The 11,083-nt window shown below is 41.0% G+C and overlaps 1 protein-coding gene across 6 annotated transcripts in view; it reads left to right on the top strand.

Annotated features, from left to right (window-relative positions):
• Positions 1 to 11,083, top strand: part of TATDN1 (TatD DNase domain containing 1) — a 43,082-nt gene that overhangs the window by 21,492 nt on the left and 10,507 nt on the right. For all 6 annotated transcript variants that reach the window (XR_014144380.1, XM_081816523.1, XM_081816524.1 and 3 more), the window contains 3 exons: positions 1,695 to 1,780; positions 1,873 to 1,913; positions 4,030 to 4,106. Coding sequence is in view for 5 of the 6 variants with exons in the window: in XM_081816523.1 (XP_081672649.1) it covers positions 1,695 to 1,780; positions 1,873 to 1,913; positions 4,030 to 4,106 (204 nt within the window). In the remaining variant the exon portion in view is untranslated. The remainder of the gene's footprint in view (positions 1 to 1,694; positions 1,781 to 1,872; positions 1,914 to 4,029; positions 4,107 to 11,083) is intronic.

Below are 11,083 nucleotides of genomic sequence, written 5' to 3'. Positions count from 1 at the left end.
CCAGCAGAATCTGAAAAGGTGATTTAAAAGCCTAAACACTGGGTAATAAAGACAAAGACCACCAACATTATGAAAGCTATTTAAGAAGTACACTTATATTTCTAATTTTAAAATTTAGCATTTCCAAGTGGACAAAGGGGTACTCCAGGAAAATGGTTGTCCTGTATTTCAGGGAGACAAGATAGAGGAATATATAGCAAGAGATTTAAATTAAACAGCGAGAAATTGTTCCCTAAAATTAAGGTGCCTAGAAGAGGTAAACTCCTGTAGGAAAATAAGACCCTTACTGTCTGTAACTCTTGGTTTCATTTGAACTGCATGGCCATGAGTGGAGAATGAGTAAGCCCCGCGCTGAGTGAGAAGACCCGGAACACCCACCCCGTTATATCATCTGGCTATTGTCATTATGCTGTGCGACCAGAAAAGGCTTCTTAGAAATGTCACAACTTTGTCATTTTGGCTGGGACCTGGAATTAGAGCACTCAAGTTCTGGGTCCAAGTTTGTCATGTTGTGTTGTGATCTTGGATGAGGTCCTACATCCCCTGACACCAGCTCTTATCCTATTCTAGGGTTATTTTGTGGATCAGATGAGATAATGGTATGTGGCACTTGAAAAACCTTTTTATAAAGTACTCTCCAAACATTCACAGCTGCCATTTTATTTTTTTAAAGATTTTATTTATTTATTTGAGAGGGAGAGAGAGAGCACTGCAGGGGGAGTGGTAGGCAGAGGGAGAGGGAGAAGCAGGCTTTCTCCACTGAGCGAGGAGCCCGATGAAGGGCTCGATCCCAAGACCCTGGGATCACGACCTGAGCCGAAGGCAGACGCTTAACCGACAACCACCCAGGTGCCCCACGGCTGCCATTTTATCATATCATTTTTATATCTTTGAAAAACAGTGTTTCAGTTTTTGTGCTACTTATATTTATTTAATAAATCCTTGTGTTTAGTGGTAGTAATTTCTTATATAACAGCACATGGAAAACACTGAGTATAAAGCTTTCCCTGGCCCCTTGCTGGAGCGAACTGACTTCCACTGATGGTGCTCAGCCAGCTCTCGGGGCAAGAAGCTGGTGGTGTATTCTTCACCTCCAACACATGCTGCAGGGAAGGGATCCCATGGGTGATGGGAGGGTGTCTGCTTCATTTGCTTGGGTTTGGTGGGAAAAGCTAGTTAAAATTAACTGAATGAGCCACCCAAGTGCCCCTCAAGTAATTATGTGTCTGCCTTCAACTCAGGTCATGATCCCGGGGTTCTGGGATTGAGCCCTACGTCAGGCTCCCTGCTTCTGCTAACCACCCTGCACCCCCCCCTTGTGCTCTCTCTAGCTGTCTCTCTCTCTCTCAAATAAAATCTTTTTTTAAAAAAAGTAATTATTTGAGGGAACAGCTTCCATCACTGTAAACTTAAACATTATAGCTCTCTATTTCTAGTGATGAGTAGTAAAGTGCTACCTAATTTACCTAGCAGTTATAATGGAAAGCTAACCAACATTTTTGAAAATAACTTTGTAATCCCAGAAAATGAAGTATCCTTTTCTGGAAGTTGTTATAAAAAAGCCTTTGGCTAAGCCAGATGTGTTTTAAATGTCTGAGTTCATACTTCTATAATCTCAAAATAATAAAAGTTTTTTAACTTAAAAAAATATTTAACATAATTATCAAGGAAATTTTTTTTTTGGTGTCCTACAGATATTTTGAAAAACAGTTTGAACTGGCAGAACAAACAAAATTACCAATGTTTCTTCACTGTAGGAACTCACATGCTGAATTTTTGGGTGAGTTAAAGCTGAAATCTCATTTAGAATTTAAGAATTTTACAGAAATCAAGCAAGGTATTTGCCAACAGTTGTTTGTTTTTAATTCACAGACATAATGAAAAGAAACAGAGACCGGTGTGTGGGGGGAGTGGTAAGTAGAAGAGTTGTTTTTACTAGATGATGCCCAGAAGCTTCCTTGTTCCTCAGGTTGGCGAATTCAGGTATCAGCCGTAGATGTTCTTCCCCCCCCCCTTACTGAAGGACATACATTTACTATAGAATCTATGGACCAGATGTGATATATAAATCACACTGATTTAATTACATTTATTTTGTTCAAAGTACAAGAATGATAAAGAATTCGGTTCACAAGAAAACCCCATGAATTTACTCACATTTTAGGAGTGTGGGTGATACTCTTTTTCTCTGCCTCTTCCATCAGACGTTCCTCAGTGTTTTCCAATTGAAACTCTGAGCAGAGTATAAACTAATTTTAATCAAGTATTTTAATCCTCACTTCAGGTTTGCCTTCTTAATTTCTTGTCAGCTGTATTCATTTACTGTTAACCACTCTGATTAGAGACCCCTTTTTTCTGTAATTTGCTTCCACTCTCAACACTTCTGTGTGGTCATTTCAGTCAGTTCTCATAAATCTTATCTGCCTTAGCTCAGGCATCCAAAGCAGCGTTTTTTAAATCTTTTGGATTATGGGTTCTTTTGAAAATCTGCCTCAGAAAAATTCTCAGATGCACAAACTTTCACCTGTAATTTTAGGAGCGATTCACTAGTCTCTAGCAGAAAAGCTAAGGTCCAAGTATATAAAATCAGTCGTACTAAGTCCAACGAAGAAAAGAGGAAGTGGCCCTGAGCACTCACTGTATACCCACACTGTGTTGCTTTGAGTGTCGCCTGTATTCTCTCGTTTGTAGCCTCTGCTTCATGTCCCCCAGACGCTAGTGATGTTTTCTGCAGTGCTGTGCACATTTTTATCTACAGTTTACTGACCCTGCAGTTTATCCTTTAGGAACTGAGAGAGGCTTAGAGGCTCTGATTAACACCCTTGGGATTAATGGTTCCACCTCTTAGCCCATTTGCTTTATTTCTAAAGAAGAATTTACTTAACAGCAACAAATCCAACCTAAATGTTTGACTTTTATCAAAAAAAGATATTGCCAAGGGGCGCCTGGCTGGCTCAGTTGGTAGAATGTGTGACTCTTGATCTTGGGGTTGTAAGTTCAAACCCCACATTGGGTGTAGAGATTACTTAAAAATTAAAAAAAAAAAGACTGCCAAATAAAGTATAACTAATTTTCTGAAATGGTTTATGAAGTCTTATTTAAAATTATTTGATTTTAATGGAGGACATATCTTCTAGTCAGCTGGAAATGCTGAAGGGAAGACTAAACCCTTCTGGGCAGTTGTGGAACACAGTTTTATTTTTGAGAAGCATGTTATTATTTATTTATAAAAAGATTTATTTAAAAGAACATGCATACATGAGCGGGGGACGGGCAGAGGGAGAGGAGAGTGAGGATCCCAAGCAGACTCCGCACTGAGCCCCACATGGGGCTCGATCCCATGACCCATGAGATCATGACTGAACTGAAACCAAGAGTTGGATGCTTAACCAACTGAGCCACCCAGGTGCCCCGACTTGTTAGGTGTGTTTAAAGAAGTGTTGTTACTTACTGTTTTGGTTACACAAATACATCCAAAGTGTAAAAAACTATGCTTGAATCCCTGTCTCTTTGAAGGAGAACACCACCATCTCACTCCTTTTTGCCTCCTGAGGTGATTATTACTGTTTTTTTAGTGACATTATCACAACTCTGAATAGATCTTCTTAAAACTTGCCTCTTAAGTCCTCTCTCTCCTAGAAAAAAGTATCCCGTAACATAAAAATTGAACATTTGAAGATACACTCTGCATGGTTTTGTCACATTTTTAACTTCATGCTTTTGCCTGAGAATGTGGCTCCCGCCGCCGCTCCCCTTCCTGGGGGCACCGCAGGAATGCTGGAACAGCCATCAGCCAGCCCCGGACAGAAATCCCAGGCGGCTGTCTCCCCTCTTGCCGCACATCAGTGGAGATGTTGACCCATTTTATTGGATTTGAAAATAAAAATTGTAGGGGCCACCGCATTTGAAACCCTCTGGTCCAGAAAACCCTAATGCATCTATATTTTTGCTAAGAAAGTCTTATTAGTGTTATTTAGGATTTTAAAGAAAGAGTAATTATTCAATGAAATTGTACCTGTACGTCCTTAGGTGCATTCATTTGATGGTACGAAGGAAGCAGCAGCTGCCTTGACTGACTTGGATCTCTACATAGGATTTAATGGCTGGTAGGTCCTTAAGTTTGCTTGTTTTATATTAGGTAGATTCCTTGTTTTACAGTGAATTGTAGATAAGGATTTAAATGTATTTATTTATCACATTGATCTTGGCCTGCAAATTTCCTAAGTATGAAAGAAATTAAACTACATTACTCCTGCAAGTAAAACTTGAAAGTTACAGGGCATCTGGCTGGCTCAGTTGGTAGAGCATGCGGCTCTTGATCTTGGGTGGTGAGTTCAAGCCCCACTTTGGTCACAGAGTCTACTTAAAAAAAAAAACTTGCAGGTTATAAACTACTAACCCTGTATCACAGTTATAGAAAACAGTTTTGTATGGAGATTGACAGCTTTCTCTAGCAACGCAATTTTTTCTCAAGTCATTTTATCCCTTTAAAACACCCATGTTGGGGCGCCTGGGTGGCTCAGTCGTTAAGCGTCTGCCTTCGGCTCAGGTCATGATCTCAGGGTCCTGGGATCGAGCCCCACATCGGGCTCCCTGCTCTGCAGGAAGCCTGCTTCTCCCTCTCCCACTCCCCCTGCTTGTATTCCTGCTCTCACTCTCTCTGTCAAATAAATAAATAAAATCTTAAAAATAAATAAATAAAACATCCATGTCCTCAGCATTGTGTATGCATATACACAAGTGATGTCTGCCCCAGGGGAAAAGTCCTACTATGACATAATCATTTTGTGTATCTCTATAGGCCAAGAAACTGAGGCTCACAGTAGTTAACAGGCATAAAGTAACTCACAGCTTGAGAACCAGTGTCCTCTGGCCCCACCCTCGCTGGCCTTCTTGCTATTCCACCACACCAGTCTGTGTAAGCCCAGGATAGTCAGCTAGCACCGCTGGGCCCCTGGACTTGCCCTCTCCAGTGTCTCATTCCTTTTAAAACTACCACTTAGCTGACTACATTATTTTTAACTAAAATATCTCTTCAGGGAAATAGAACCATGAAATTATTTGCTATAGAGTTCAGATTTATTTATATGTCCTAGATGCTGCTTCTATATTTTAATCATTTAATTAATAAACCTCTATGGAAAGGAATACATGAATAATGGATTATAAAGTAGTTCTAAAAAACTTACACAGTCTCCCCACCATACTCTCTACCTGTAAGTCAGCTTTTCCAGAGACGCGCACTTTGCTCTTCATCGTCTTATGTCTAAGTAATATTTATATATGTGCGGTTATCTCTTAATTCATCTCCTCTGTCTGTTTCCATGAAGGAGTATGAGCGTCTTCGTTCTTATATCCAGCACTTTCCTGCCACCTGCATTCTTTCCTCCACAGGCTTATCGGTGTACTTCAGAATTTTAGGTTGTATGCATATTTAGTGTTTTCATTATTAGGTCTGTGTAAATATTGTTGACTGCTGAACTATAGGATATACCGCTTTTTTATTTTCCTGGAGCAACTGTCCTCATTTTTATTTACTTGGTTTTCTTCAAAAGTTGAAGCCTTCTCCCACTTTCCAACAGCTCTATAAAATGCCTTTCTCTGTTTTTCTGCATGAGGAAAACTGTCTAGATAATCTGGCTGTCTAGATTACCTGCCAAGTTCCTGACCTTTCCATCTTCTTCATTTTGGACCACTGTCTGCTCTGTGATGGAACTCTTTTATATCCCATGTTTCAGTTTTGTTGAATGAATTTACTTTGCTCTTGAAAGTTTTCCTGGATAGTTAATGAAAGAAAAACAAAAACCCTTCCATGTGGTATTTTTCCTGGGCATAAAATTCTGGACTAGAAATAATTTTCATGAGAATTTACAGGGCTCCATTTCTAGGTTTAATGTCAGTAAATCAGTGGCTATTCTGATTACCAGTCCTTACCCTGTGACCTACTATTTTCTCCCAGTGGAATATTTTATTTCTTTACCGTTGGTATTACCAGATTTCACAAAGGTGTTTTGATGGGTTTGTCATTCAGAGTTTCTGCATTTTCTACTGGCCCATTCCAGCTAGAAGCTCATCTCTGTCAGTCCTGGGAAATTTTTTCTGTTCTTTCTTTGGACCGCCCAAGCTCATACTGTGATCTCAATTTTTTTCCCCTTATAATTTCTATCTCTGTTTTTCTCCCTACTTTTTTTTTTTTTTTTTTGATTTTATTTATTTGACAGAGAGAGGGACAGCGAGAGCAGGAACATAAGCAGGGGGAGTGGGAGAGGGAGAAGCAGGCCCTCTGCGGAGCAGAGAGCCGGATGCGGGGCTCGATCCCACGACGCTGGGATCATGACCTGAGCCGAAGGCAGACGCCTAACAACTGAGCCACCCAGGTGCCCCTTCCCCCTACTTTCAAAAATATTTTTCAACTTTTTAATAAAATTTCAGCTTTCTGGTTTTAATCTCTGAAAGCTCTTCCCTACCATTATCTAGTTTGACAGATGCACCTTATCTCTCTAAAGATATGAATTATAGTTATTTTTTTGTTTGCCATAGGATGCTTTTATTTCCTCCTTTTAGTTTCTGTCATGACTTTCTTCAAATGTCAGGCAATTCTTATGCAGTATATTTAAAAAATTAAGAAAAAAGCTCTGGAATCTCTGTGGGGAGACAGCCCATCAAGTGGCAGGCCAGCTGACCTCACCAGGGATTCCTAAATGTCAGTTTGTCAGGATCTTTCTGGGTTGCTTCATTTTCTTCAGAGAGGGATCCTCTGATCTCTGCTGGAGAAACGGTGGGGATTCATCAATGTACCTGTGTTCTGGAGCAGAATGAGGTTGGAGAGAGGACCTCACCGAAAAGTTAGCATTCAGACCGGTCTCTGTTTTCAGCCCCATGCTTCCCCCCTGCGCTCCTCTGTGCTGCTTGTTCTCTGATTTAGCTTCTCCAGAGACTGCACGCACCACCTCTCCCCGCTTCTCTCTCTCAGGCCAGGGGTAGGGGGCAGAAGTAGTCCTCACTGTACCAGTTCACTGGAAAGTAATGAGACTTCTGTCTTTTCTGTTCCCCACCTTTTAAAACAGTCCCCACTCAGTCCCTTGCCTTATCCCAGCCTAACTACCTAGATCTTTCAGTTCTTAGAACTTCCTTGGGTGAATTGGTTTGCTTGTCTTCAGTATCTCTCTCTGTAGCCACATGGCACTTAAATCACTTAGCACATAAACAGATCATTTATCATTTTACCATCTACTTTCTGCTTTATATTTTGTGACTAGGAGTCAAAAACATCTCCTAGTTTCATCAAAATATGTGGGGTTTTATTTATTATTTTGAAATGATTTTTAAGAGAAGACAGTAGGGGTGCCTGGGTGGCTCAGTTGGTTGAACATCTGACTCTTGGTTTTGGCTGACGTGGATTGGGCCCCACGTCAGGCTCCATGCTCACCATGGAGTCTCCTTGAGACCCTCTCTCTCCTTCTGCCCTGCTCGCACTCTTTCTCTCTCTCAATAAATTTTTTTTTTAAAGGGAGAGGGTAGAAGGTCTTTATTTCACCAACTTGAAATGTCCATCTGTCTTAAGAGATTTCTATGTGACCTTGAATTTATAAAGATTTGGCTTTAAGTTAATGACGTGAGATTTTTTTTTTCCTGTATTAACTCAGAATTAATGTTAGTCGTTTAATCAGTTTCTATTCTTAAATTCAATTTATTGCAGTCTTAATCTGAGTCTCTGAGTTATGGTAATTTAACCTATACTACCTATGACAAAGTCTGGTTTTCTAAGGGTTAAATTATAACATTTTCCTCCAAGAAAATGGGAAAGTTTCAAATTTGACTACAGAATCATATAGCTGCTCTCCCTTAAATGGGAAACCTTATTAAAGATATAATTGGCTTTGATTTAAAAATATTTCTTCATAGTATATATTCTGTATTTAGATCAGTTTTTACAAGCATGGAGTATACGTAGGAAACATCTAAGTCAGACATTTCTTTTCAAGAGATTAAAAATATGCAACTAATTTGATAGCTGGAAGTTTTAAATACCCATATCAAGCATAGCAATATATTTTTTGAAAATACTCATATTGATCAACTGTTAAGCTGGCCGAAAAATAAGAGTTTTGTTTTTTTTCTAGAGAACAGTAATAAAAAGGCTGGTATTTATGGCAAACTAGACACACATTTCCCTTTCCCTCCTCCTAAAATCATTCTAAAGTAAAATCCTACATATTCAAAATGGAAAACCTATAAGAGCAAAGAAACAAGGCTGGAGTTTCTGGAAGAGACCACTTAGACTAAAGGGCCCCGGAGGAGGTGAGAACAAATTTAGCATGCAGAATCGCAGAGAGGATTTTGGGTTTAGAATTTGTGACAAATAGGACCAAATTAGGGTAATTCAAGGCCTTTGTAGAGAAAGATATCACTCCCTATATTCATTGCCATGCACAGAGTGCAGGTGCAGCAAGCATTTCTACTCAGAGGGAAATCGCTTTTCTCAAGAAAACTGAACAAATTATGAGAGCCAAGACTTGGCAATTCGAATGTTGATCCCATAGAAAAGCATTTAGAGGAGCAAAAGCCTCACAGCCCCCTCCCTTCTCACTCTTAAATGAAATTGCAGATCAGTATGCCCAGTCCTGGCCTGTCCCACAAGGAGCTTCCAGTTAGACTCCCCACTCAGAACTGACAGTAAAACAGTCCCCTGTTTTCACAAAAGCAGAGGGAACACAACACTGGCAACTCAAGCCTCCTTAAGTATAAATTGATAATTAAAGACCACCGGATAAATGAGGTGAACCAACAGGAAGAAAAAGACCAAGATAAATAGAAAAATCAACACCAGAGGAAACAAGGAAAAATTTAAGAGAGACCTGATATAATAAAGGCTGAGATGTTACATCCATAAAATATGAACAGAATATTACAAGAAAAAAACATGAGAGTTCCTTAATGATTAAAAAATGAATGTCTGTGTTAAAATACCACTACCACTGGAGGAAGTGAGGGACTCCACACATTTGACAGGAAGATACATAATTTTCTCCTCTCCCAACTACACTGGGTACCTAACAGTAGACACAGGAATTTGTATACAAGTATTCTAGTGAATAAAGGGCTGACAGAGTTCTATCAACATTCTGCAACTCCTGGTGAATGAAGAGGTCTAAGCACTGGGCAGCCATGGCTGCCTCCTATCACAAAAATACAACCAGACACTGTGTGCCTCTCTAAATAATAGAAGATCATACCACCAACTATGAAAGTCTTGCCAAAAAAAGAAAAAAAAAAATCGAACCTGAATCTGGTCAAGACTCTAGATATCCTGTAAGAAATACAGAAGGCAAAATTTCCTTCATGTTGACAGGACCAGGGAACATGGTGGAGTAGAGGATCCCACCTCCTCCCACAGACACACCCAGGCAACAACTATATGTAATGCAACGCATTCAGAGAATGACCTGATGAGCAGAACAGCTCTTCCACACTATAAAGAAAAAGCCACACTGAGAAGCGTAAGGAGGAGCAGAGACATGGTAGGGAACCAAATATGTGGTACGGCAACTCACAACCAGGAGGGATATCACAGGTGTAGAGGTCCTCCCGGAGGAGCAAGGAGATCAAGCCCCCCATCAGGTGCCCCCTGCCCCCTGACTGCCCTGGGGATCTGCACCAGGAAGACAAGCCCCCATCACATTTGGCTTTGATAACCAGCAGAGCCAGAGTGCTATAAGAAACTGAGACGCTACTCTTAAAGGGCCAGCACACTATATTACTCACTCCAAGATCCAGCGGAGAGGCAGCAGTTTGAAAAGTATCTGGGTTGTGCAGGAGGGAGATTTATTGGCTAATTTTAGGGTGTGTGCTGGAAGGGCAGGGATCTGTAGAAAAGCTCTCCAGGACTGGGAGTGCTAGCAGGTGCCATTTCTTTTGCTCTTCTCCAGCCTCTCTGGCCTGATGTTAATAAGAGTCAGTACTGACACTCCCATCTTGATAGCACAGCCCACCCTGCTCTGGCATTCCCTGTCAGACCCACTCCACCCAACCTGCCAGTTCAGGCAGGTGCCCTTCCAAAGTGGCTCCTGCCCAGCAACACCCAGGGGTTACCTTGTTTGGGACTGGTGAACCCACAAAACAATTACTGCCCCCAACCCCACACCTTGTGGACAGCTCTAGCTAGGATCACGTCCCAGCCCCACCCAGCTTGCCTGCAGCGATTCCAGGAGGGCTTCTCAGCCAGCTGGACTTGGGGATAGCCCTGCCCACCAGCACACCCACAGCTGCTGCAACACACAACAGGAGGGCATAGGCAGCACACCAGCAACACACCCCCGGAGTGCTTGGTTCTGCCGACCATGGGGGATATTTATTATGCTACTTAGCCCCACAGGATACTTCCTACACAAGGCCACTGCTTACAAGGCTAGCAGATGTAAGTGATGCAATACAAAGAGAAAAAAAAAAAAGGCAAAATGAGAAGACAAAGGAATTTATTCCAAGTGAAAGAACAAGACGAAACCTCACAAAAAGAACCAAACAAAATCAAGACAAACAATCTACCTGACAAAGAGTTCAAAGTCATGGTCATAAAGATGCTCAGCGAACTTGAAAGGAGTGGATGAAATCAGAAAAAGAGAAAATATTAAAAAGAACCAATCAGAGATAATACAATAACTGAAGTGAAAAATAACAGATTAGAGGATACAGCAGAACAGATTGGTGACCTGGAAGACAGGGTAGTGGAAACCATCCAAGCTGAACAGAAAAGGAATTTTTAAAAATAAGGATAGGTTAAGAGACCTCTAGGACATCAAGTGTGCTAAAGGAGTCCCAGAAGGAGAAGAAAGAGGGGCAGAAAATCTGAAGAAACAGCTGAAAGCTTTCCTAACCTGGGGGAGGAAATAGATGTCCCCAGGAAGTACATAGAGCCCCAAACAAGATGAACTCAATGAGGTCCACACCAAGACACATAATAAAAAGGTCAAAAGTTAAAGAGAAAGTCTTTAAAGCAGTGAGAGAAAAGCAACTAGTTACATACAAGAGAAACCCCCTAATGCTATCAGCTGATTTTTTTAGCTAAAACTGCAGGCCAGAAGGG

The sequence above is a fragment of the Leptonychotes weddellii genome, chromosome 4, assembly GCF_054177405.1.
Source record: "Leptonychotes weddellii isolate Sample4059 chromosome 4, ASM5417740v2, whole genome shotgun sequence".
Lineage (NCBI taxonomy): Eukaryota > Metazoa > Chordata > Mammalia > Carnivora > Phocidae > Leptonychotes > Leptonychotes weddellii.
This window is presented reverse-complemented; position numbering and strand designations above follow the sequence as displayed.